The sequence below is a fragment of the Saccopteryx leptura genome, chromosome 5 (assembly GCF_036850995.1).
Source record: "Saccopteryx leptura isolate mSacLep1 chromosome 5, mSacLep1_pri_phased_curated, whole genome shotgun sequence".
In the NCBI taxonomy this organism is placed as follows: Eukaryota; Metazoa; Chordata; class Mammalia; order Chiroptera; family Emballonuridae; genus Saccopteryx; species Saccopteryx leptura.
In genome coordinates this window covers 10932448-10959772 of record NC_089507.1, presented here as the reverse complement: position 1 = coordinate 10959772, position 27325 = coordinate 10932448, and the positions used below count along the sequence as shown (strand labels likewise).

Below are 27325 nucleotides of genomic sequence, written 5' to 3'. Positions count from 1 at the left end.
TCAATCTCTTTATTTGCTATAGGTCTATTCAGATTTTCTATTACTTCTTGAGTCAGTTTGGTAATTTATATCTTTCTAGGAATTAGACCATTTCATCTAGGAGATCTAATTAGTTGATGTGTATTTTTTATGGTATTTCCTCATTATCTTTTATGTTTCTTTAATGGTAATGGTGATGTCTTTTACTTCATTCCTGCTTTTAGCAACTTAAATCATTTCTAGTTTTGTTCTTGGTCAGTCTAGCTAAAGATCTGTAAATATTTTGATCTTTTCAAAGAACCAGTTTTTTGGTTTAATTATCTCAGTTTTTGTATTCTTTATTTTTTTTGTTCTAACCTTTTATTTCTTTATGCTTGCTTTAGTTTTTGGTTCATTTACGTTGGAAGCTTAGGTTATTGGCTCATTAATTTGAAAAAAAATTTAACTATGTCTGTTTACAGCTATAAATTGCCTTCTAAGCACTGCTTTCTCTGTAGCTAATACATACCTTCTGGTATGTTGTGTTTTCCTGTTCATTCAACTTTGTATATTCTAATAACCTTGTGAACCCTACCTTTTACCTATTATATATTTAGGAATATTTTTCTTTATTTGTTAATTTCCCAAATTATATTTTGTTACTGATTTTTTTTTATTTATTTGATATTGGAAAACATACATTGTACTTTTTAATCAATATTTTAAATTGAGACTTGTTTTGTGATGTAACACAACATTCTTAGAGAATTTTTTTGTGTGTGACAGAGACAGAGGGACAGATAGGAACAGACAGACAGGAAGGGATAGAGATGGGAAGCATCAGTTTTTCATTGTGGCTTCTTAGCTGTTCATTGATTGCTTTTTCATATGTGCCTTGACGCGAGGGGTGCGGGGGCTACAGCAGAGCCAGTGACCCCTTGCTCAAGCCAGCAACCTTGAGCTCAAGCCAGCAAACTTGGCCTTCAAGCCAGTGACCTTTGGGCTCAAACCAGTGACCATGGGGTCACGTCTATGATCCCATGCTCAAGCCAGTGACTGACCCCTCGCTCAAGCTGGTGAGCCTCCACTCAATCTGGCAACCTCGAGGTTTTGAACCTGGGTCCTCTGAGTTCCAGTCCAATGCTCTATCCACTGTGCCACTGCCTAGTCAGTCTGTCTTAGAGAATTTTTATGTGCACTTGACAAAAATATGTATTCTATTTTTGGGGGGTAGTGTTGTATATATGCCTGTTAGGTATAGTTGGTTTATATCTTGTACTTGTTGGTCTTTTTTCCAGTTTTTTATCCGTTACTGAAAGTGGTTTATTGAAGTCTCCAACTATTACTATTGAACATTCTATTTCTTCTTTTAATTCTGTTAGTTTTTTCTTTATGTATTTTGGCTTGCACCTTTATCATTCTAAAATGACTTCTGTTTCTAATGACAGTTTGTCTTAGAATAGATTTTGTCTGGACCACCCCAGCTTTCTTTGGGTTATTATTTATATCGTATATCTTTTTTCATCTTTTTTTTTTAACATAAGTGTGTCTTTTAATTTAAAGTATCTCTATTAACAGCATATAGTTAGATTATTCTTTTAATTCATTTTACCAATCTCTCCATTTGCATTTAAAGTAACTACTGGTAAGGTAGGATTTTCATCTGTCATTTTACTATTTGTTTTGAATGTGTTTTACTTTGTTTTTTCTCTCTCCATTATTACCTTCTTTTGTGTTAAATAAAAACTTCTACTGTACCATTTATTTTTTTCTTTCTTTCACTATGTATTTTTTCAGTTACTTTCTTAGTGGTTGCCCTGGTGATTATAATAAGCATCTTAATAAACAGCAGTCTAGTTCAGCTTGCTACCTACTTCGTTTCAGTTTACAAAAGCCTTGAATTTTGCGTGTGTCCATTCCATCTCTCCCCTTTTATGCTGCACTGGCCTTTGAGTTCCATCTTTAGACATTGTCCACCAGACAAACTCAGAATCTGTGCTTCGTGCAGTTATTGTCTAAATTTGAAAGAGGGGAAACATTATAAACAAAAAACACATTTATAATTTACAAATACATTTATACTGTATTTTACCTATGTAGTTACTGTACTAATGTACTGTACTGTTATGTCTTTGTATGGATTTGCTTTACTGACTAGTGTCCCTTCATTAGATCAGGTCTGCTAGCAAAAAAAAAAAAAAAGTTTTTATTTGAGAATATCTAAATTTCTCCGTTTTTAAAAATAGAGGGTACTTTTGCTGAATATAGAATTCTAGTTGACATTCTTTTTCTTTCAATTCTTTGAATAGGTCATACCACTGATTTTGGCCTTCGTGAAGTCTGATGTGATATTGGCTGGTACTCTCACTGAGGGCCCCTTGTTTGTGATGACTTGATCTTTTCTTCTTTCTTTAAAGACTGACTCTTTGCCTTTGGTTTTTGGTTAATTGATTAGAATGCATCTAAATGTGTCCAGATGCATCCAAATGTGACTTCTCTTTTATTCTACTTGGGAGTTTGTTGGTCTTCTTGGATATGTTGATAAATGTTGTTCATAAAAACTTGGTGCATTGTCAGCCTCAGTTTTTCTAATATTTCTTTGTGCCTCTTTCCTTTCCTTTTGGGATCACCATTTGTGTGTGCTGGTACAATTGATGGCATCCCACAGGCCTCTGAGCTTCTATTCAGTTTTCTTTATTTTTTGAAAGAGAATTTAGCTATTATCTTCCTTTTTTTTTTAATTATTTAAGTGAGAGGAGGGGAGATAGACAGACTCCCATACGTGCCTCGACCGGGACCCACCTGGCAACGCTACTCTGGGACTGATGCTCTGCCCATCTGAGGCCATGCTTGTATCCGAGCTATTTTTAGTGCAGAGGCTCCAAAGAGCCATCCTCAGCACCTGGATCTAACACTCAAATCTGTTGAGCCATGGCTGCGGGAGGAGAAGAGAGAGAGAGAGAGAGAGAGAGAGAGACAAGGACGGGGAGGGATGGAGAAGCAGATGGCCTCTTCTCTGTGCCCTGACTGGAGATTGAACCCAGGATATCCGCATGCTGAGCCAACCAGCCAGGGCCTATCTTTATTTCTTTTTCCTTCTTTTCCTCATTTCCTTCTTTCTTCCTTGTTTTCCCTTTCTACCTGCCTACCTGCCTTCCTTTCTTCCCTTTCTCTATTCCCTTCTTCCCCTTTCCTTTCTTTTTTCCTGTCTCCCCTGACACTGGGTAAACTCAGTTGACCTACTTCCAAGTTCCCTGATTCTTTTTTACTGCCAGCTGAAATCTGGTTGTTACCCATCCAGTGAATTTTGCATTTCAGTTAGTGTGCTTTTCAACCCCAGAATTTCTATGTGGTTCTTTTTAAAAACTTCTGTTTATTTATGTTTTTATTTAGTGAGATGCTTTTCTTTATTTCTTTATCCATGGTTTTCTTTAGTTCCTTGAAATGTATTTGAAATGGCTAATTTAAACGTTTTGTCTAGAAAGTCCAGTATCTCCGCTTCCTCAGAGAATTTTCTACTGCTTTTTTCTTCCTGTTATAGGCTATACTTTGTTTCTTTGCATATCTCATAATGTTTCCCTTAAAAAAAAAAAACTGGGTATTTTAAATAATACAATGTAACAGCTATGGAAATCCAGTTATCCCCCACTTCCAGATTTGTTATTGCTCTGAGTTACTGTTTGTTTAATGACTTTTTTGAACTAATTTTGTGAAGTCATTTTCTTTATATTGTGTGGCCACTGACATTTCTTGCTTAATGGTCAACTAATGATTGAACAGAGATTTTCTTAAATCTGTGGGACCATACTGTTCTCAGTCTTTGCCTAGCAGTGTATCTAGATGTACTGAAGAAGGAGGGCTGCCTCAGACCTGGGATGGGAGGATGAGAATAGGGCCATTTGAAATGCTATATAGCTTATTGTTTTCATAGAGATTTAGCCAATGTTCTTGAATAGACAACTTTTAAAAATATTTTGGTTATTTTCAGAGTTTTTAGTTTAGTGGAGTGAACTTCCTCCCAAAAGAAAATTAAAAGGAAAATAAAAATTTCACACGAGACCCGTGAAATTATTGAGGTCACATCTAAAGAAAACTATCAGTTTTCTCAAGCATTTCTCCTGGTTGTTCCCCTGATTTGGTCTTTGCTCAACCTTTCTTAACTTTAGCCTCATTTCTTGTCTGTACTGACTGAAAAATTTCAAAACAATCAAGACCTGGTTTCTTTTTATTTAATCATCCTTTCTTTAGTATGTCTCTCTCTTCTTACATTTTACTATAATGAGAAAGAGGAAACCAAAAGACGTGTCAGCACTTTGCTGAAAAATTTCCCTAGATAGATTACACAACTCACTTGGCACATTTTTATTTTCCAAGTTACTGCAAACAAGTGTTGTCTTTCTGCCGCTACATAATAAGTATATTCTTTCCTTCACTTTCCAATAACTGCATCGCTTTCCTACAAGCCTTCACCCTTGAGCTCTGTCAAAGAGCAGGAGGTGTCTAGTAACAACTCCTTTAAGGTACTTCAGGCTTATGTTAGTACTCTCCCCGAAGCCCGCTGTCTGGTTTTAAAGCCACACCTACACTGTAGGTTTTAATTACAACAGCATCCTACTAATATAATCCAAAATCTGTGTCATTTATTTATTACTCTTTGACATATTATCTCTAAAATTTAGCAGTTTAAAACAAGAAACATTTATCATTTCACATGTTCTCTGAGCCAGAACTCTGCGAGTGGCCCAGCTGGATGTTGCTGGCTCAGTTTTTCACTTGAGAGCGGTCCAGGGGTCAGGTAGGGTTGCCGTCTGGGGTTTGATTGATCTGCAGTGTATCTTCTTCCAGTTTCACTCATTTGGCTGTTTGCGTGAGACCTCAGTTCATCTCCATATGAGCCTCACCATAGGGCTGCTCACAGTATGGCTTCTTCCAGAGTAAGTAGAGGGGGGGGGGGGGAGAGAGAGAGAGAGAGGGAGGGAGAGAGAGAGATGCAAGGATGGAGTGTTGATGGGGGTGTGGAAGAGGCAGCGGGCACCGACCTTCAGGAGTTGTGAGATAGCAACCAGTGCGTTTATAACAGAGTACCAGAGGGAGTACATAGCTGCAGTGTGCTATCAATCACACGTGTCACCCTGATGCAGTGTGGAGGGGACTGGACAGCAGTATGAAACCAGGAGGTGACAATCACCGAGGGCCCTCTGGACACTGGCCACCACGAAAAGCATGTTAAACTTTTGAATTAGTAAAATTTGAAAAATGAAAAGATAGTGTAAAAATAAGTTTCTTCTGTCTTCTGGAGGGCAGTAGACACCATTTCCACGTGGCAACATTCTTCTAGCCAAACATTTATTATTTGCCTGACCTTTGAAAACAACTAGAGTTTATAATCCCTGGCCTAGATCTGTAAGGAACTCATTTGCTTTTGTAGCTGTGACAGCTTGTACATGTAATTTAGAAGACTCATGAGCTAAGTAGCAGCTGAACAGCATTTTTATTGTCTCTTTTTTATATTTTATATTTTCATTTGTTTTTTACCAAGCCCTTTGACACATATTTATTCCCAATATAAAGAGACAAAAACTGAGTAGGTGAATAGTTAGAGTAGCACTGTCTGCTTTATACTTGGCTCTACATTAAACCCTAAAGGGTAGCCCTAATGATGCTATGAGTCTGATCATGTGTTTGTTCTTTCCGGAAATTTTAATCATTTTGAATTTATAAAGTGACATTAGTCAATAAATGACAGGACAGTTAACCAAAGTACCTAGAAGTTCACTCAGTGTCTCCTTTCACACATAATGTGAAACAAAGTTAGGTTTGGAGAAAGGTGGCATGTTCACAGAAACCTTCCAAGATTCCTGGAGGTAAGAATGAAGAACTGGTGTAAACTGGGACTCGTCGTGTGTGACATGGAGGTCTCCTGTGCTTGTAGACCACTTCCGTTAGGTCACTAGTGCTAATGTATCTATTCTAAACCAAAAGTATCACATGGGCTTCAGTATTGTGTCCTTTTTATTTTCCCAGTTAATAATTTTATATTTGTCTTTATTTGACATTTTGTGACTTAAATAACATACAGTTGCTCAGTTTGCATCTTTATGTTTCTCTTGTGATTTCCACTATAACTTAAGAGCTAACATTTATCACACTGTTAAAATGTCAAGTATTTTATCTGCAGTATCATACATCCAGAAAATATGCTCTGAGCAAGCCCAGTTAGGATTTTCCAGGTTCTGTTGTTTCCATTTTTATGAGCAGAGAAACTGAAACGTGGAGGGGATACGCAACTAGACTAAGTCCATAAGTATGACCAAGATTCCAGTGTGTAAGCTAAGTCTTTTTTATTTTCTAGTACTCCAAAACCATTGCTTCTCTTCCTTACTGAATTTGAAGAATAAATGTAAAGGCCAAAATGTTACTTTTTTTAATAGGCCTATAGTCCTTTTTTCATATGTTTCTTCAGAGTTTAAAATTCTTTATTTTAAAAGAGGTAATAGAAAGGAGATGTGTATTATATAACATCTCCAACTGGTTTAAAATAGCATCCTGTGACCAAATCTGTTGATATTTCTGCAGGGACCATAAATAAATTCATGTCATCTTAGGTCACATTTTGCTACCAAATGTGGTGGTGGTCATAGTGGGTGTTTGTTGCCTCTTCTGTCCTCCAAATGTGTGTTTTCCAACCTTCTTGCGTTTTAGAATCAGGTATCTACTGTGTAACGATAAATGCTAGTTGAAAGACTTGCCTTCAGAGGTCTTAGACATGTTTTTTCAGCTAACACTGAACTCCCAAACTAAAGAAACTTAACCCTTCAGTCTCAGACAGCCCTGGATCAGTGCAGACCTGTTCGTATAACACTGATCTGCCTGAGTAAGAGTTGAGGTATTTAAGGAGCAAAGAACTAGTATTTCAAGAGTAGGACCACTTCTAAGAGGAAGTAGTATAGTTACTTATTTTTCCCAATTTACCAGCCATTCTGTGTCTAAAGGAGCAGAGTGAATAAAAGCATTGGTTGAGATCCGACGACTATGTGAAGTTACCACCGGCCTCCCTCCCCAGTCCCAAGACTCGTTATCACTGTTCTATACTGTGTTTATAACTGGTCTGGCCTTACCCCACTCATCTCACTATAAAATCATTTAACTGTCCAACTTTACAAGTTTCAAATAGAATTGTATATTGCTGCTGACCTTCATTATATTGGTAGCTAATCAGTGTCTTTGGGGATCAAGAATTAAGAACCTTAATGATATTGCCATTTTCTAGAGGAAGCTTAGTAGATGCTTGCTAAAACATTTAGGAATAAAATGTCATAATTCTACAATTTACTTTTAATCATCCTGCAAACCAAAAAAAGTTAAAACTAACATTGCAGAACACTAACAATTTTTGAATCTTGGTTGAGGCTGTCTGTGTGATTGTACTCTTCTTTATTTTATTTTTTCTGATTAAAATTTCTCAGTGTAAAAAGTTGAGGAAATAAAAAATCCTTCATGATGACATTCAAGCTGTATATGAAATGTGCATTTGACAGACTTGAAGAATGTAGTGGTAATTCACAATTATGAGAGTTTAGATGTTTTCTTTAATGGTTAATACATGTACTTAGTATATTTAGTTAAAAATGGCTTGATTACATATACAACTTATGTTCACATAATAAATGTTTTAATATCTAGTAGAATACATTTAAATTAAAGTTCTAAAAATAAGACATAGACCTGAACTTTTTATATCTTATTCTTTTATCTGTATTTTAGTTTGTGACCAAAAATCTTTATTTCTAAGAAATGATTAAATATGCCAAGTTTGGGATTGATATAGTATCATAATACTAATTAAACCTACAAGGTTTCTTACTAAGTCCTAGAAACCACCGTCAATTACAACTGACGCCAAAAAGACTTCTGAAATCATTAATTTGTAATTAAAATAAGTTTAAACATTGGTATTTTGTATTTCATTTTTTAATGCTCATTATATTTATTTCTTCTCTAGATCTTCCTCAGAACTGTGATCCTAACATTCCCCTAGTTGCTCAGGAATTAATGAAAAAGATGATACGTCAGTTTGCAATTGAGTATATTTCAAAAAGTGGTAAAATTCAAGAGAATAGAAATGGTTCAGTGGGACCAAGTTTAATATGTAAAAGTATCCAAATGAATCCAGCAGAAAACTCCGTTCAGGAAGAGCAGGAAGGCCCCTTAGACCTCACTGTGAATCGAATGCAAGAACAAAACACTCAGCAAGGTAAGACTGTGTGTTTGTGTAATGTATAGTTTTATGTTTTACTGATCTTAAATATGTGTAACCTTATATTCGCAGAGAAATTTTAGAAGTAACATGATTTATAGTTAGCCTAGTAATATGGACAGTGAGAAGTGCTAAACTAGAACGTTTGTATTGCATTTGACTTTCGTTTATAGAAGAAATTTGAGTTGCTCTCAATCTCTTTTTCACAATAAGAGAATCTTAACAAGCAAATTAAAAGAAAAGTATAAAATTAAGAGATGTATATAATAACAAGTTATTTTTTAAATGTATAACTGAAAACATTGATTAAACACTTTGTTCAATTTTTACACTTAGATGAAAAATAAAAATAGATGATTTTTCTTTAATTGTTGATGTAACTGGGGAAAAAGAAAAGTTAATGTATGTGACAAATATAATCATGTAATTAACTATGTAGAGACTCATTTTTCATAAGAGCTTGAATGCTGAGGGGTATGTTGGACTTATCTGGTAGTTAATTAAGGAAGAGCCATAATTCACACAGGGAAAGAAGGAAAGGTCTTTAAAGTGCCGGTGGAAGATGCCAAATCAGTGTTTGACTCGAGAAGATAGAACAAGTAGCTTTTGTTAACACAAGTTAGAGATATTATTGTCAGTCCTTACAGCTGGAAAAATATCAGCGTTAAATTTGATCTCTGAAGGCAGTATGGTGTTTGGGGCTCTAGAGAAAATTTTGTACAATAAGTCTAAGGGAAATGGTATTTTCAGTGTATAAGATAGATTAAAATTGACAGTGAGCTGAAGTATGGAAATTATTTTCTTTAATTTTGTATGAGTGTTTGTAGAACAATAAGAGATATTCGGATATATGACAGAAAAAATGTCAAAGATGAGTATAGTATAAAGCTTAAGGAAAAATATATCAGTACATAAAGTTTGGAAAGTAGAAAGCATCGGATTTAAACAATTCTCGTGTGCGTTTTCCTTTTCCGTGTTTCACATCCTCTTGTATCTTTTCTCCTTTGTGGAAGGCGGTTCAGTGTCCTAAAGAAGTAACCTGTAGGTTTTGGTATAAGACTTGTGGTTGAAATCTCAGCTCTGATCCTTACATTCCTTGAATAACCAACTTTATCTGTTGGAACTGTCATTTCCTCATTATTTAATTTCCTCAGATATTGTTATTTGGCAAGAATAATAAACTCATTGGAACAGTGTGAAGTTAAATATAAAGATACTTACTCATAAAATATACCCAAACACTAGTCTCTGTATTTTCTACCTCCTGCTCCTTACACCACAGAAGAGAAACCTTAGGAGCAGCATGATAGTGACCTGTGAATTTTGTACGGCTGTTACACTAAAGTAAAACAACTTTTTCTGAATGGCCCAGTGAGAATTAGGACCGCCAGCTAGCAGTTGGAGAGAAACAGATTTCGGGTTCATAAAAGAAAGAATCTTCTGAGGATCAGATGGGTCTTCAACTGGAAAGGGGGAAATGATTCCCTGGGGCCGTATCATTAATTAGGGGTATTCAGAAGCGTTCAGTGAGTGACAGGACAGATGAAATTGAAAAGTTAAATTTTAATTCTGACGTTTTTGATTCTGTGAACTTAAGTGGTAAGGCAGACCCAAGTATATAAATGTAGAAAACAAGTAATGTAAGTTCTTTCAATTATTGTGATATCCTAAGGAAAGTGCACAAATATGTGTGTGGACATCCTGAGTTTGAAAAGAGTAGTGATAATGGATATCAGTCTATACTTTAGTCTTCTTGGTGATTTTAAGTTGGGGAGATGACGTTATCATATGTGACTTCAGTGTTCTTCATTCAGGATAGGAATCGTTCAGTCTAGTGTGGCTTGTAATGTAGAGGACAAAAGAGAAAATGATATTAGATGAGGCTAAAAAAATAGGTAGGGACCAGATTATGAGAAAGCCATGTAGGATATATTGAAGATTTTGACTTTTCTTAGGGCCACAGAAAGCTGCTCAATTGCTTTAAGCACAAAGTAATAAAATCGGATTTTCTTTTATAAAACCATACTTCTGTGATACAGGTTGGTAGGCTTTAACATTGCCTACTTGCATACCAAAATTTATGTATAAAAAATTGAGCACATACACTTTGATGCATTTGTGTGTACACATATATGTATGTAATTATAAATACTAATACCTTATATATATATACTCATCTTTCTATAAATTAAAATTTTTAAGGTTGAAATAAAGATGTTATTAACAGTTATAAATATCTTACTAATCATGATCACCCTTGGTATCTTAATATACAATAGACTTTGTGAAAGTCATTAGTAATAATAACAGGTATAAATCTATAGTTCACATGGTTTTCTTAAGAATTTTTTTAAAATTTGCCCAAATTTCACTGTTTTTACCTTAGAATATAATCAGTAAAGTGCTCATACTGGAAGCAGTGTTAGTTCTGCCTTCGTTTGTTATTTGCTGCTGCTTACATTTTTCATGTTATTCTCAATGATTTCTTAACAGTGCTCATTGAAGTCAGTTGTTCACTTTGTGGGTTACCCCTTTATTGAAATTAGATAATATGATCCATAAACCAATAAATCATTCAATAACAAATAATGTGAATAATTTATGGATAATCTAACCTATAAATCTTTAGAATTATCAACTCCAAATAGTTTTATGGGGTACTTTATATAACCTTGAAGCAACAGATAATTTCAATCATTCACAGACTATTTTAAAGAATAGGAAACAAATATTGGTATAATCCTTACACCAAAACCAGACAGAGATAGCAAAAGAAAGGAAAGTTGCAAACCAGTCTTACAAACATAAGTGTAAAAGTCTTAAATAAATATTAGCAAATTGAATACTGTGAAGTATGTAAATGTCATAAATAATGACTAGGGAGGCATGGATGATTCTGCATTTGAAAAACCTTTGTGATTTTCCACATTACCAAAAAAAATACATATGTATCATTTTCTAGATACAGAAAAAAATCTACAAAAGCTAGCACATTTGTAATAAAAAATGCTTATCAAATGAAGAATATATAACCACTTTCACTACCAGAAACATCATAATCAAATGATTTAAAGTAATGGAGAAGCAAAAAATGCACACTAACTCCAATTTTTAACATTTTATGAAAGGTCCTGACTTATATAACCAGATGAGAAAAATAGAAATACAAAAATAAGCAATATTAAGCAATAGGTTATAAGAAAAGAATGAGCAAAATTTTATTTGCTTGTATGCAATATAATTATGCATGTAGAAAATATGAGAGAATATTTAGGTAAACTTTTAGAACTGATGAGAAAGTCCAGAAAAGATACTACTTATAAGATCAATATATATTTCTACATATCAGCAACCACCCAATTAAAAAATTCATTTTTAAAAAACTTATCTATATTAGCAACAAAAGCAGGGAAAACATTAAAACGCCTTAAGAATGAAACTAATAAACTATCTAAGACCTTATGGAGAACATTATAAAACTTGACTGAAGGGCATAAAAGAAGACTTCCAAAATGAATGGTTATATTTTAAATGAATGAGAAGACTAAAAGATGACAGTTCATTTTTAATATACCTACAAATTCAGTGTCATTTCTGTCAAAATACTGATAGGGTTTATTGTGAAAAATGACTTACAAAGACTAAAATTTATGAGTAATACTTAAAGTGCCAAGAATAAGTCAAGCGGGTTAAGTGATTTACTCTAAAACATATCAAGACTTATTTAGTGCAGTATTTAGAATAGGGTGCTATTGGCCATATAAATTAGTAGTAGAACAGATTAGAAAGTCTAGAATCTCTCCAAACATTAATGGAATCTTGATATGAGACAGAGATGTCATTATAAATTAGGGAAGGGTAGCCTGTTCAAGAAATGGTTTGATTGATTATCCACATGGAACAACAAAAAACAAAAAATAGATGGGTCCCTGCCTCACATCACTCACTAAAGTAATTCCAGTTGGATTAAAGGGCTAAATTTGAAAAGAAAACTAAAAGTTAGAAAAGATTTGGGATGATATCTTTAATGAACTCAAAATAAGGAAGAATTTTTTAAGATGCAAAATTACCAGTCTAAACAGCAGTTTTGTATATCTGACCACACTGAAATGTCAAACTCAAGTGTTATATAAGGATGAAAGTATAGTGAAAATTCAAGGCTCAAATTGGGAGATAATGTCTACCACTGCCATCACTGGCACCGTTCACCTAATAAAACTGCAGCCAAGGAGGAAAACACAACTCCACAGAAAAACAGGCAAAACGAGTTCTCAGAACATAACAGATGAATCAAATAACCAAGGAAAAATATACTTTAAAATCATCATACCTTGTCTCCATCCCAGCATATGGTTATTTTATTCTGTAATATAAGAGACGGTAATTCAACTTCTGAATAAAAATACTGCAAAATTTTTTGTTTGACCGCTCTGACAGTTAAGCTCATATTTCTGAATTATCAACTCTTTATATTTTTACCATCTGCAACAATATTTTCCTTTATAGTACTGTAAATATTCGTAGAAATTATTAATCTCAAAGTTTTCTTTTTTTCATGTTAACCTTCAGGGTATTTTTTCCCCATCTACAACAATTTGAGAAATTTTTTAAAATTTTTGTTTTTTACTTATTAGTGCTGTAAATATTTGTTGAAACTATTGTGTCTCTCTAAATCTTCCATACAAATCTTTTTAGTTTCTTTAATTCTTCCTAAGTCAGTTTCCATACTTCCCATTTTCTTTGCCCTGTCTTTCACAGGCTCTAAACTGACTTAGAATACAAGGTGTGGTAAAAGTAGGTTCACAATTGTTCATATGGCAAATAAGACAATAATTAATACATAATCATACAAGAATAAACTCTGTTTTGTGTACACACAACTGTAAGCCTCCTTTTGCCCCACCCTGTATAGTTGCCTTGAAGGAAACCTTTTCCTTTGCCTCTCACTCCATTGTCCTTTCTGACAAGGTGTGATAATATTAGAGCTATTTCTTTTTGTACCTGCACTTCTGCAGATCTGTATAAACACTCTGCGAACCTGGGAGGAACTAAGCACTGTTCGTACAAATGACTCTTTTCTGTCCTGGCACACTAAGTGAGAAAGCGGGTTGAAAGCCTATTGGTAAATCAAACAATTCTTTTAATTTCAATTTTAATCCAGGACCCAACTAAAAACTCCTAAATTCCAAAGCAGGAAGAAATTTGCAACTTATGGACCTTTATTATCATGTCAACTGAAGAATTGATCAGTCCTGTACCTAACAAGATCAAATGTGAGCAGCTCTTCATTGGCCTTGTTGGGATTGTCTTTTACTGCGAGGCCCAGCACATGTACTGGGAGAACTTCATTATAGTAAACTTCTCCCTGCATTGGAATTGTCTCCACGCTTACCTCACACATAACTTACCCGTGAGAGCAGGAACCCATCTGTTCACTAGTATCCTCAGTGTATATATGATATATGACATACTGGATTCATTGGATTTAAAATCTTTACTATTGTCAAATGCCACTGACAACTCAAAATGAGATTTAATCCTTGGATTTCTTATTTTTAGCATTGAAAATTTTTATTTTAAACATTTTGGTTGGGCCTGACCAGGCAGTGGCACAGTGGATAGAATGTTGGACTGGGATGTGGAAGACCCAGATTCGAGACCCCGAGGTCACCAACTTGAGCGCGGGTTCATCTGGTTTGAGCAAAGCTCACCAGCTTGGACCCAAGGTCGCTGACTCGAGCAAGGGGTTACTCAGTCTGCTGAAGGCCCGCGGTCAAGGCACATATGAGAAAGCAGTCAATGAACAACTAAGGTGTCACAACGAAAAACTGATGATTGATGCTTCTCATCTCTCTCAGTTCCTGTCTGTCCGTCCCTGTCTATCCCTCTCTGATTCTCTCTCTGTAAAAAAACAAACAAAAAAAACCATTTTGGTTGGAAAATGCCCTGAAATACAGCATTGTTACACTTTGTTAAACAACATATGGAACAGTAAGCAACATAGATTGTTGCACTGCTTTGTAATGACTTGACTTTTTAAGAATTATTTTCCTTAATCTAATTGTAACAGATAAGTAAAAAAAGAAATTTTAAGAATTATTACTTCACACTGCTATCGCTATAACATGCCAGTTATTTGCTAAGCACAAAGGAAATAATAGAGAAGAAGATCGAAAATGTTTCTGCCCTCATGGGACTTATATTCTACAGGAGTAAACAAAGAAAAGATAAATCAATAAAAATTTTACAAAATATAAGGTCTATAATGGAACTAAAACAATAACAATGGCAGGCAGGAAGATGTTACTATGTTGGAATAAATGATCAGGTAAAGCCTCTGAGGTGATTTGCCCAGTCTACAACCAGTACATGGAAACAATTTGTGTTTATTATTAGGAACATATTCAAATATACAGAAAGATACAGCATAATAATGTTTCCTGTCACCCAGAACTGTCACATCCTTTCATTTATTCTTAGAACTAACTAAAATAGTTTTGTATGCTTTAAATTTTTATGTAAATGTATATTAAGTATTATTGATTTAGTTCTGCTGCTTGCTTTTCCTGCTCATCAGATTAGCAAAAATTAAAAATCTCAACAGAACAAGATATTGTCAAGGATGTAAGGGAATATGGTAATATCGACTAAATTTCAGAGGCATATACCCTGCTGTCTGCCACTTCCACTTCTAGATGTACATCTTAGAAAAATTCTTTCTTTCTTTATTTTTTTTAAGTGAGAGTAGGGGAGATAATAGAGACAGACTCCCACGTGCACCCCGACCGGGATCCATCTGGTAACCCTGTCTAGAGCCTGGCAACCCCATCTCTTCCCATCTGGGTTCATGCTCACAACCGAGCTATTTTTAGCACCTGAAGCAGTGGCTCCACAGAGCCATCCTCGGTGCTCAGGGCCAGTACACTCGAACCAATTGAGCTATGGCTGTGGGAGGGGGGGGGAGAGAGAGAGAGAGAGAGAGAGAGGAGAGAGAGGGGAAGATGATGGGGCAGGGCAGGGGTGAAGAAGCAAATGGTCACCTCTCCTCTGTGCCCTGACCAGGAATCAAACCCTGACTTCCACACACAGCGTTGATGCTCTACTACTAAGCCAACTGGCCAGGGCCAGAAAACTTCTTATACACAGTTGGAAGGGTTTTTATTCCAGCATTTCTGTAATTGTGAAAAACTAAACCTAGATACCTACCAGTAGGTGAATGGTAAATAAATTTTAGTCTCCCTTTCTCTGACTTCTACTTACTCTGTATTGCTCAGAGCATTTAGCATAATGATTGCTTAGTTTTTATCCATGCAGTTACTTATTAGTACTATGGAAATATATACACAAAAAGCAATCTAGTTATGATGTGATGGCCCCATTCTGAAGGAGTCTTCCATTACCTGTCACCATTCAACTAGACAGAAGTTGAATTTTTTTGCTCAGCAGGAGCAAAAAATACCCTTTATCTCTCACTCCTGATTTTTCTTTTTCTTTCTTTTTTTTTTTTTTTTTTTTTTTTGTATTTTTCTGAAGCTGGAAACAGGGAGAGACAGTCAGACAGACTCCCGCATGTGCCCGACCAGGATCCACCCAGCACGCCCACCACGGGGCGACGCTCTGCCCCTCCGGGGCGTCGCCCTGTCGCGACCAGAGCCACTCTAGCATCTGGGGCAGAGGCCAAGGAGCCATCCCCAGTGCCTGGGCCATCTTTGCTCTAGTGGAACCTCGCTGCGGGAGGGGAAAGAGAGAGACAGAGAGGAAGGAGAAGAGGAGGGGTGGAAAAGCAGATGGGCGCCTCTCCTTTGTGCCCTGTCTGGGAATCGAACCCAGGACTTCTGCACGCCAGGCCGACGCTCTACCACTGAGCCAACTGGCCAGGGCCTGGTTTTTCTTTTTCTTAATCCTCCTTCCCAGGTTCTCTCTCCTCTTCTCATTGGTTTTGCTTTTCTAATTTGGACAGTCATAGAGGTAACTTATTATGATTTTCCTAGTTCTTGAGCTACAACCCTTATGATGAAAAAAGGAATTGTGATATATGCAAAATACAAAGAGAAAAACCACATATAAGTAGTAGTACTGCTAACAAAAAGTAAGATTTTCTATAGGTTACTAAAATTTATCTAAAAATCCTTTACTTGTGTATCTATGTATCTTATATTCACTACATAAATGTTCATTGATTAAAGAATTTTACTGTGTGGCAGAAATCGTTGAAGTAGTGTTTTCCATTTTCACTACATAACAATATAATGTGTTACTTTAGTTAGTAAAAATACTTTCAGAGCAAAATTTCATACAGGCAACTTAGGTATAGAGAAGAGACTACTGAATAAAGATAAAAGCATTTTTCTCCCCTGGATCACTGTTTAGAGCTCCTAAAGAAAGGAGTCAGGAGTCTAGGCCTGACTAAGGGATGGAACAGGGCTTACTCTCCTGCTAATTCTCAAGATTAAAATTAGACATAACCAGGGGTGTGTGTGGCTGACTCCCAGCAGACAGGGAGTGGCCCAGAGATAGCAAGGAGACTACTGGCCTAGTGAGAGACCTGCAGCCTAGTTTGCAGAGTTAATGGGAAGGAGAGAGAGAAGGGGGTTTGCACCTCCTTATTTCTAGTCTGTAGAATAATAAGTAATTTTAAATAGACCGTATTAGAAGTCTAGAAGAGTTCAGAATTGGAGATTTTTTTATTAATCCATTCTGTGACATTGAGTAGGAATAACAGATTTATAGAAAGTGTGTTTTACATGCTACAAACGACATAAAACATGAGAAAAATCAAAACTAGTGAGTTGAATGATAAATCTGAATATGGATTGGTTAGTCATTTTTTGAAGGAGATGAGTCTTGAAATAGTGAAATTGTAATTGCTAAAGAGAAATGAGATAGTAAAAGAGAAGACATTTCTTTCTTTAAAATTTAGTAGGTTGTAGCGCTGTGCTATTTATGAAGTAAAAAAAAAAAGTTAAGGTCTCTGACCTTGAGAAATTCAGTCACTTGAAATAAAAAAAAATACGTAAATCAGTAAATGCATGAGAGTGTTGTGTCACAGTGTTACAGGATGCTGTTGACTCAAGGGCAATTGTAATCAGCCTCCACTTGGGACCTTGATCTTGAATGATGAGTTGAAAAGGTGTAGAAAGCATTCTAGGCAGAGACAGCGAGGTGCTGCAGTTTGAGAGCTGACCTGGCAGAGCATGTTTGAGGAACTACAGGTGGTTAGGTAACACAGGAAGTGTGAGTTGGAGACTAAGCATAAAATTGGGTTGGATGCATAAACTAGAGCAAGATACTTCATTTAACAGTTTTCAAAGCTTTAATGTGCCATATACTTCGTTTACTTGTCCATTCTTCCCTTTTACCATTGTAATCTAGGCATTCTGACCTCTAGCCGTACTGAATTTCTTCCAGCTCTTCAAAATTCCATTTAGGAGATACTTACTGAACATGTATTTTTATGCCCAGGCACTATTCTGGGCAGTTGGGATACATTGATGAATAAAATAGACATGGCCTCTGCCTTCACATAGCTTATAATCTGGTGGCTAATGCCAGGAAGTAGATAGAGAAGCAACTAGAATACAGCCTGCTAAATGCTAAATATAGCCAAAGTGTGGCAAGAACAGAACCTAGAATAATGAGAACCAGTCAAGTCCAAGTTGTACCTGAATGACTGAGCGGCGGGTAAGATTTGGTCTGAATCCGGAAGAGTGCGGGGTAGGAGGAGGGGAGGCGTCTGCGCAGAGGAAGCACGTGCACGCCCACAGGGGAGGCAGCCCAGCTTCCCCACCGCCGCCCTTTGCGGTCAGTGCGTTCTCCAATAGCAGGTGGATGCTTCTTCAAAAACAGTTCAGATTGTGTCAGTCGTGCTCAGAATTCTCCAGTGGTTTCCTGTCTCTCAAAGTAAAATTTAGATTTCCTATTGTGGCTTATAAGCCCAAGGTGATCTGCCTTCCTGCAACATTTCTTTTATCATCTCACGCAGCCTGATTCCCTCTGCTCCAGCCACCCCGGCCTCTGCTGTCCCTTAGACATTCCAACATGATTTCATATTACGGCCTTTGCACAAAACTTCCTTCTAGAAGGTTTCCTCCAACGAATCTGCTTAGTTGGTACCCTCAGTTTGTTCAAGTCAAAGAGGCCCTTACTGATAACACTTAATAAAATAGCAACCTCTTCAGCCTACCCTGCGTACTGTATCACCTTACTCTGCTTTGTGTTTCTTAAGGAGCCCTTATCATCAATCCGAAATACTGAAATATGTTGGCTGGTGATGGTGGTGGTGTATGACTTACCTCACTACATCCTAAGCACCATGAGAATGTGTACTTTGTATGCCATTTTTACTACTGCTCTCCAAACTCTCAAAATAGTGCTTTGCACATAGTAAGCACTCAATAAAATGATTATTGAATTATACATAGTAGGTTATTGGGGGGGGGACATTTTTTTAAGTGAGAGGAGTGGAGATAGAGAGACTCCTGCATGCACCCCGACCAGGATCTACCTGACTAGGGCCAATGCTCTGCCAATCTGGGGCCATGCTTGCAACCCGGCTATATTTAGCACCTGAGGCGAGGCTCAATGGAGCCATTCTCAGTGCCCAGGGCCAACACACTCGAACCAGTTGAGCAGGAGGGGAAGAGAGAGGGACGAGAGGAGAAGCAGGTGGTCACCTCTCCTTTGTGCCCTGACCAAGAATCGAACCCAGGACAACCACACACCAAGTCAACGTTCTATCACTGAGCCAACTAGCCAGGATGGTGGGGGGACATTTTCCCATTTTCTTCTTCTTTGTGTCTTGCCAGGTCACTTAAGTATTAAGTAGATATATATGGTAACAGTAAAACCCACTTGACTTTTTTTTTTTGAAAACCAGCTATAATTCTGAATATATTTTAAACCATACTATTTTCTTATAATGATTTCTTTTTTACAGCTTAAATTTTCAATTTTTTAGCTGTCAGTAAAGATACAATATTAATAACAGTATTATTGATATGCTTTAAATTCAGTTTATTTTTATTCTTTTTGATCATGAAATTTGTCAGATTAACAGTATCTGAATCAAGGTTTTATTTATATAAATTAAATATTTATAAAAAATAACTATATTTTAATAATACTCAGGCAATTGTTTTCTAACAACTGTTTTTCTTAAAGTGTTTATATTGTTTTATCTTCATTCAGTCACAGATACAACCATGATGTATTAATAGGCAATGAGTGACTCAGCTGTTGTACATTTCAGTTATTTACAATAGAAAATTCTTACACTGTAATTTCTAGAAAGACATTGATTACAACATAGAGTCACAGTTTACCTAAAGTATGTGTTCCACATATTGCTAGTACTAGTAAGTGCAATTTATTGTCCTCTTGCTCATTATCATATTTCCTGTGCTCTCTTTTGTGCAATTTACATTATTCCTACTTTCCCAAAGCACCCTCTGGGCAGCCTTGATAGAAACCAGTCGTGGCTGAGCAGTCACATGGCTGTTCACTGCACACAGTGGGAACGGTGGCCAAGGGGTGATTTTAAACAGGTTTTATATCAGAGCCTGTTCGTTTCTTTAATCTGTCACAAATATAAAGTTTTTTCTCTTGCAAAAATTATAGGGGATGGAGTGTTAGATCTCTCTACAAAGAAAACCAGCATAAAATCTGAAGAATCATCCATATGTGATCCTTCTTCTGAAAATTCAATGGCTGGGTAAGCAATATCTAGGAAATTAATTGAATATTAATGTAAGATTACCTCTGCAGAGACCTCTTCCTGCTCCTCTGAGTAGACTGCCACGTGCAGCTTTCCTCCAAGATCTTTGTCACTCATAGTGTTTGTCTCTCATACCTTCCATTTTGTCCTCTCTCTTTCTTTTTTATCCTTTCTGTTAAAGAAAAGTTATCAGAACAATCACCAAACTTTAGTTCATGTTACTAAAATGAACTACCAACTTAACCATAGAATTCAAACTAAGAAGCAGGACAAGTAAAGAGAATTTTAAATTCGGTCTTCAGGAGGCAGTTCTAAGGGAAATGTGTAATTTCACCATTTAATTATTTTAAACAAATTTTAAAAATCCTATACCTACTAATTCTTACAGTTAGTTTATAGAGTTTCTATTGTTTCCCATCGTGCTTTTAGGTGTGGTGGCAGACTGTAGAATGTATCTAAAAATCACCACATAAAGTCCTTTCATGCTTTGATTGAAATCTGCCATTAAATTAATTTAATAGACAATTAGTGAAATGCTGTTCTGTTGGATTTTTGGATTTTTTGTAACTTTTACATCTTCCCATTAACAAACTACACAGGAAGCTTTTTTGTCACATTTAAATCTTAGATGCAGAATGTAATTTGTTTAAACTAAAGCTGTAGTAGCTTTTGAATCATAAGGTATATAATATAGTAAGCTGTTTGAGAAACTTTGAAATTACAATGATACATCAGAAATAGAAATAACATTTATAATATCTAAAATTACTTTACCCAAATATAACTTATCTACTTGTTTCAAATTGTAAGTTTTTGTCTAGAGAAAAATTGGTCTTGTGGAAATATGGGATGTTTGTGTTTGGAAATATTCTTGCTGCTACAAATTTCCTTTAAAGGGGTTGACTCTTTTATTACTTGTTTAGCGGTAACGTCACGTTTCTACTAACAAAAACTCCTTTAGGATTTGGGTATTTTGTTTTTAATAATGGAACTCTAATTGTACAAGTAAAAATTCTAAGTGTTGCTCTGCAAGCACCTGTCAGAGGAATAGCAACATCCTGAGACTATTTTTACAAATACTGAGTTAGGGTTTTATGTTCTTGGAAGGTCTGCCTGTTGAGGCCACCGTATGGTTGACACATTGTCCTACCAGGACTGTAGCGTTTGCTTTGATAAGGAGTAACTACTACGTCTCACAGACTTAACCAGTCTAAGCAGTGATGTTACCTAAGCAAGGAGTATAATAAAGGAGTGGACCCTCCCCTTCCATAGCTGTGTGAGAGTCTCTCATGCATCAGTTTACCATCGTTTCATTCCATCCATCCAGGAGCCTACACAGAAACAGAGAGGACTATGTGGAAAGAAGTGCTGAGTTTGCAGATGGTTTGCTCTCAAAAGCTTTGAAAGACATTCAGTCTGGAGCACTGGACATAAATAAAGCAGGCATACTTTATGGCATACCTCAAAAAACTTTACTTCTCCACTTAGAAGCCTTACCAGCAGGGAAGCCTGCGTCTTTTAAAAACAAAACTCGCGAGTTCAATGCTAGTTACTCGTGTAAAGACAGTAAAGACACGTGTGCAGTGCTGCAGAAAGTAGCCTTGTGGGCGAGAGCTCAAGCAGAGCGCACAGAAAACAGTAAACTCAATCTACTTGAAACCTCAGACTTAAAATTCCCAACAGCTTCCAGTTACCTCCATCAGTTAACTTTACAGAAAATGGTTACTCAATTTAAAGACAAAACCGAAAGCCTACAGTATGAAACTTCACATCCTACTGTACAGTTAAAAATTCCTCAGCTTCGAGTAAGTTCTGTTTCAAAACCACAACCTGATGGTCCTGGTTTGCTGGATGTTATGTATCAAGTTTCCAAAACCTCTCCAGTCCTAGAAGGATCAGCTCTCCAAAAACTGAAAAATATACTCCCTAAGCAGAACAAAATAGAATGTTCTGGGCCCGTAACTCACTCAAGCGTTGACTCTTATTTTCTACATGGGGACCTCTCTCCTTTGTGTCTTAATTCTAAAAATGGAACAGTTGATGGAACCTCTGAAAATCCTGAAGATGGATTGGATCGAAAAGATAATAAGCAGCCCAGGAAAAAACGTGGCCGTTACCGGCAATATGATCATGAAATAATGGAAGAGGCCATTGCCATGGTGATGAGTGGGAAAATGAGTGTTTCCAAAGCACAAGGAATCTATGGGGTACCTCACAGCACTTTAGAATACAAGGTAAAGGAAAGATCTGGAACACTGAAGACTCCTCCGAAGAAGAAACTCCGATTAGCAGACACTGGGTTATATACTATGACAGATTCAGGGACTGGCAGCTGCAAAAACAGCAGCAAGCCTGTGTAGATTACTCGTTAGGAAAATGTTTGTGCGTGTGTGCGTGCGTGTGTGGGTGTTTGAGTATGTGCACAGGTGTGTATTTGTGTGTCTGTATACACGTGGGAATTACAGATGCTCACTTTGACAGGAGACATGAAATTTTACAGTTCAAAAACCACTTACATGCCTTTTGAAAAAAGTTTTATTCAGGGTTTTCACTGTGGACAGATTATATAGTTGCATACTTAATTCTGATAGTTTGTATTTAATCCTTGTATAAATAGGTGGAAAAGATTCAGGTTTTCTTTAGTAGTCAATAGCATAAAGCGTTGTGGGAAAACAAGTAATTGTCAAGTGAAACATTTTTATTGGTGAAAGACCACTCCAGCCATTCAGTTGAACCATCTTATAATGGAAATATGATATTAATAGTTTGTAAACATTTTAATAGAACATACTTGCAGTTACTGTAAGTACGTCAACCAACCAATCCAAGTTTAAATAGATGGCTACCTTCATACTAAGAGAGATTAATATATACAGTATTAGTACACTACAGTGCATTCTATGAAATATGAAATGCACTCCGGTGCATCCACCAGGAATAGGAAAGAAAACCTTAAATGATATGTATAATGAAATTTAATATTTATCATTTAATAGTTGATTTAGCAGGATGTTGGGGTTTATAAGGTATATGCTTTTTAAAAAAACTGACACATAGTTAACCCCAGCAGCTATAGAATTCTTTAATATAAGATGGAATACTAAGAACAAAAAGTAATTTAAATTTAATTATTAAAATAATTTAATTTTGTTTTTCATTTGAAAAATAAGCTAATGTGTAAGGTTAGAAAAGAAAGTTGGAATGCAACTTAGAGCATGTTTATAATGTGCACAGAAAAAGCTTGAGAATGATAATTTTGGTTTAAATGTGCTGGTTAGTTGATGTTATGACTACTTTAAATTTTAAGGATTGTGACACACTCCTACTATTGAAAAACCTCAGTGTAACTTTAATATATTTGCTGCTGTGACATTTCAAAACATTTTCAGTTTATCAAAATGAATTGCAGATTTCATTTTGGTGGGTGAAACATTATCATTTTGCTAATAACCAAATTTGCAGTTTGTTCAGGGTCTTGAATAGATTTACAGATATTTAACACTGAAGCTGTTTTGAACTTTCAGTAATGTAAACTCTACTAATTGGGTAGTTAGAAGCTGGGCAGTGCATTTTAACTCTTACCAGACTTATAAGAGAGACCAGTAATTTTTATATAGCAGTTTTAAAATGTGGTTCAGAATATCCATGTTGGATTTATGGAGTATGCAGTTTTAGTAGTAAAATGTTATAAAGCACGTGCCTCCATAGAAAGCATGGAGATCTGCTTCGTAGCTTCAGAATTCTCCGAGTGCCCCTTTTCTCTGCTAAAATTCAGGTTCCGATCATTTTTCTAAGCCAGTTTTCCTAAATCCAAAAGGAATACTTAAAGCTGAATTTAAAAAAATAAGTGCACCTTGTCAAATACTTGTGTTTTTCACACTTGTGTTTGTGTGTATCTAATAATCATATACCCATGTAATACTGAAGAGATTTTCAGCTACTACATCTAGAAACTGCTCACATATGTTTGAAGAAACTGAAGAGTGGGACACTGAACAATTAAGTAGTTATTTGGTCTCCTAGATCTAGACTGACCTCTCTTCAGCTATTATGTTACCTGTATAGTAGGGTATGAATCCTCTTGCTCTTTTTTTTTCCACAAGAAAGTATACATAATTGCAAAACAGCAGATGTCAGGGTCATCTTTCTTTTTAAAGAATTAAGCCATATTTTGTGAGGGCCAGAACTTGGATTATTTAATATATTACCCCTCCCCCCACTGAAAAACAAAGTTAAAGTAAATGTTTCAACACAATTTTATTGACCTCTTTATACAGAATTTTACTTGCAAAACTTGGGGGCTTGAATGCATTACATATTTATATTATATTGAGCTTTTTTATTCCTCACACTATATTTACATTAATAAATTGATTGAGAAGTTTATAGTAAAGGGATACTTAACAGAACTCTTTTATATCATTTAAAAGATGACCTGACCAAAAACTTTACAGGATTCATAAAATCAGGGATCATTTTGCTATTGACTTCACAGTAATCAGTAGTTTTATAGGTAATATTCTAGTTAATTTGCAGCATTTTAGTACTTGTATTATTTATTTTTGGTCAGAAATAGTAAATTAAATATTTTTTGATAGCTTATAGGTAATAATCAACCCATAACTTTTAAAAGAAACAAAATGTTTCTAATTACTGAGTTAACTTTTGACTATACAAACTAGGAAAGGCAGGGAAATTTATGAGATCCCCTTCTCCCCACTGATTCTATTAAGAAGTTCTTTATGTTAAACTTTCAAAGTACTTTATAAATTTAGTTACCAGTTACTATTTATCAATTGACAATTTTCTGAAATAATCCAGTTCCAGCATACTTTTAATGAAGGTGAAAGCAACCCTTATGTGCTTTCTACTTATTTGAATGTTCCTCAAGTATTTTATATTAAAAAAAAAAGAAGGAAAAGAAAAAAACAGTGCCTCTGTTTTTAGAAAACTACTGCTCAGTAAAGTTGTTTAAACCACTTCTGGTAGCTAATGACAATTTTATATTAAATTGTATACTAACTTTAGTGAGACTGATTTTTTTAGTTGTTTACAGTACAAATACTTGTATTTGTTTTTTAATTGCAGTATTTTCATTGTCGCAGTAATTTAGTAAAACTCTGTGGCTGCCTTGATTTTGACAGATTTTGTTAATATAAACTGATTGTTAGGCAATTAGTTATATTTATGCATAAATCAATTGCACTATAATTCATGAATTATTTATTACAATATTTTCTAATGAATTCATGTATCTGTCTTGTGTTGTAAATGTACTGTAATTCTGTTCCTACTTTGTGTTGTTATATATCTAAATCTGACTGTATGAATTTTAATTGTTCAGTTAACGTGTTTCTAGGTTGTAATTTGTAGTAAAGCACTTCAATGCTTTTGCACTTAAATTTACAACACTGTTGGTGTGTGATTGATTTACTCATTCAGTAAAAGAAAAACAAGAAAAGCAAAGAAAAAACTGACTACACTGACTAATTTATTCTAGGAAGCAGTTCTCTTAATATTAAGTATTAGAGTGACTTTCTTAAACTATTTCAACAACAAAACTTGAAATGGGCAATATGGATAGTAACATACAAAAAATAAGCAAGGTGTTTTGGTTTATAAGTCAAACAGAAAAAGGTTAGAAATATTTTTAGCATTAAAAACAAAGGAGCTATGAAAGATACTATCTTTGATATTTTATATAATCACTTGGGCATAAATTCTAGAATGGAGACTTATGTGTATTTTAATATTATTTATATTAGGTTTTATATATTAGGTTTTCTTTGAGATTTTAACATGCAAGAAATATGGAAAAGAAAAAATTTAAAGTCAAATAAGCATATTGTGGCATTGTATAAATTGAGAACTTAGTATCTAATATCTGAACCTAATCTAAGATCTGAATATCTAATTAGGAACTTTATTAAGGTATTCTTCATATAACGTTTGATGGAAATTACTGGCCTCTGTGGTACTTTTTAATTTCATTATTAGAAGTGATAAACTGAAAAGAAACTTTAAAATACAGGTTTCCTTAGAATGTCAGAAGAGAAATACAAAAATCTTGTGGTAGATTTCAGAATAGTTAATACTAGTCCTTAGTTTTTATTATTTCTATGTTTTACGTGACTTTACTAACAGAAAAAAGCATTTGAGCACTTCAGGAACTGTTATGAAACCATGTTAATCTTTAAAATACAGTGCAATATATTTTTCTGAGAAGCATATAAAATCTCTGTTTAGTCACAGATACATATGTTTATCAAATCTAATCTTTTTGGGTTTTCTTTTACTTATGTGAAAATTATAATTTTTAATTTGCTGGAAAAAGAACATAATTTTATTTATATCTTTGTATTTGATATTGAACATTTCTTCCTGCCTTTGTTCCCTACATATATTTTTTGAATTATCTAGTATTGAATCTTGGGAGGAGTTAATTCCATCATTTACACTCCCAACCATGATGAAAGAGACAAACACTTATTTCCAAAAGGAAAAATTACTGAGGTCATCTGTCTAGAGGTGGCAGTGGACTTAAATTAGATATAGAATTTCCTATCTCTCCTCACTTTGATGACTATTTCAAATCACATGCTAGTTTTAATCAAGTAGCGGTTGAATCTCATAGAGTTATTTTTTTTTCCTAGAAAAATTTTGTTCTTATGTTCAAAATTTGCTTTGGTATTTTTCCTATTCAAATAATAATTTTTATAAAATGTAGATAAAATATTGTGTATTTATCTGTGACACAAATTATGCCATGTTTAGGGAACAAAATAAATTTCACTTCTCATTTTAAAAGGAAAATTCTCTAATTTTTAATATACATGAACATAATCTTTTACTAAAGAAAATGCATTCTTCAGTAGCAATTCATTTTCAGCATATCCCCATCCCAACCCTAAATTCTACAAACTAAGAGCTGCTAGCAATAACAACAAACATAAGAAGTCACAAGGGGGAGGCTTTTCATGTCCAGAGTTTGGTGATATGTTTCATTTAAATGGATACTTTTCTGAAACAGAATTCTTGTATATATTTTATTCTTCTTACTGCTGGTAGTTGGATTATAAAAATTTTTTTGTAGACTTCTACATTGATTGCTAAGTATAATGAGTCGTAGTTAAAATTAGATGTACATTAGTTTCTGCAGTGGACATTTTCCAGCATTTGAAATTAAATAATTAGGTAAGTAATACCTTTAGTTTCAATGTAATTACTTTAGTATTTAAAATCAATTAAAAATGGATTTCACTTTTAAATAGCTTTTATATTTTCTTACTAGGTTAAAATGCCTGCAGCTTAAACTTAGAAAAGACATTTTGTTATTTATATGAAATCTAAATCCCTTAAAATTTCCTGTAATTATGCAAAGCTTTTATTAATAATTT

General features: G+C 35.0%; 1 protein-coding gene across 12 annotated transcripts in view; it reads left to right on the top strand.

The window, feature by feature from the left end:
• Window positions 1-27325, top strand: part of LCORL (ligand dependent nuclear receptor corepressor like) — a 122460-nt gene that overhangs the window by 74560 nt on the left and 20575 nt on the right. For 6 of the 12 annotated variants that reach the window (XM_066384689.1, XM_066384678.1, XM_066384682.1 and 3 more), the window contains 2 exons: window positions 7961-8212; window positions 19832-19925. In XM_066384689.1, coding sequence (XP_066240786.1) covers window positions 7961-8212; window positions 19832-19925 — 346 coding nt within the window. Of the gene's footprint in view, window positions 1-7960; window positions 8213-19831; window positions 19926-21255; window positions 23250-27325 lie in introns of those variants that run through there. The other 6 variants (XM_066384687.1, XM_066384688.1, XM_066384684.1 and 3 more) reach the window with 5 other exon arrangements.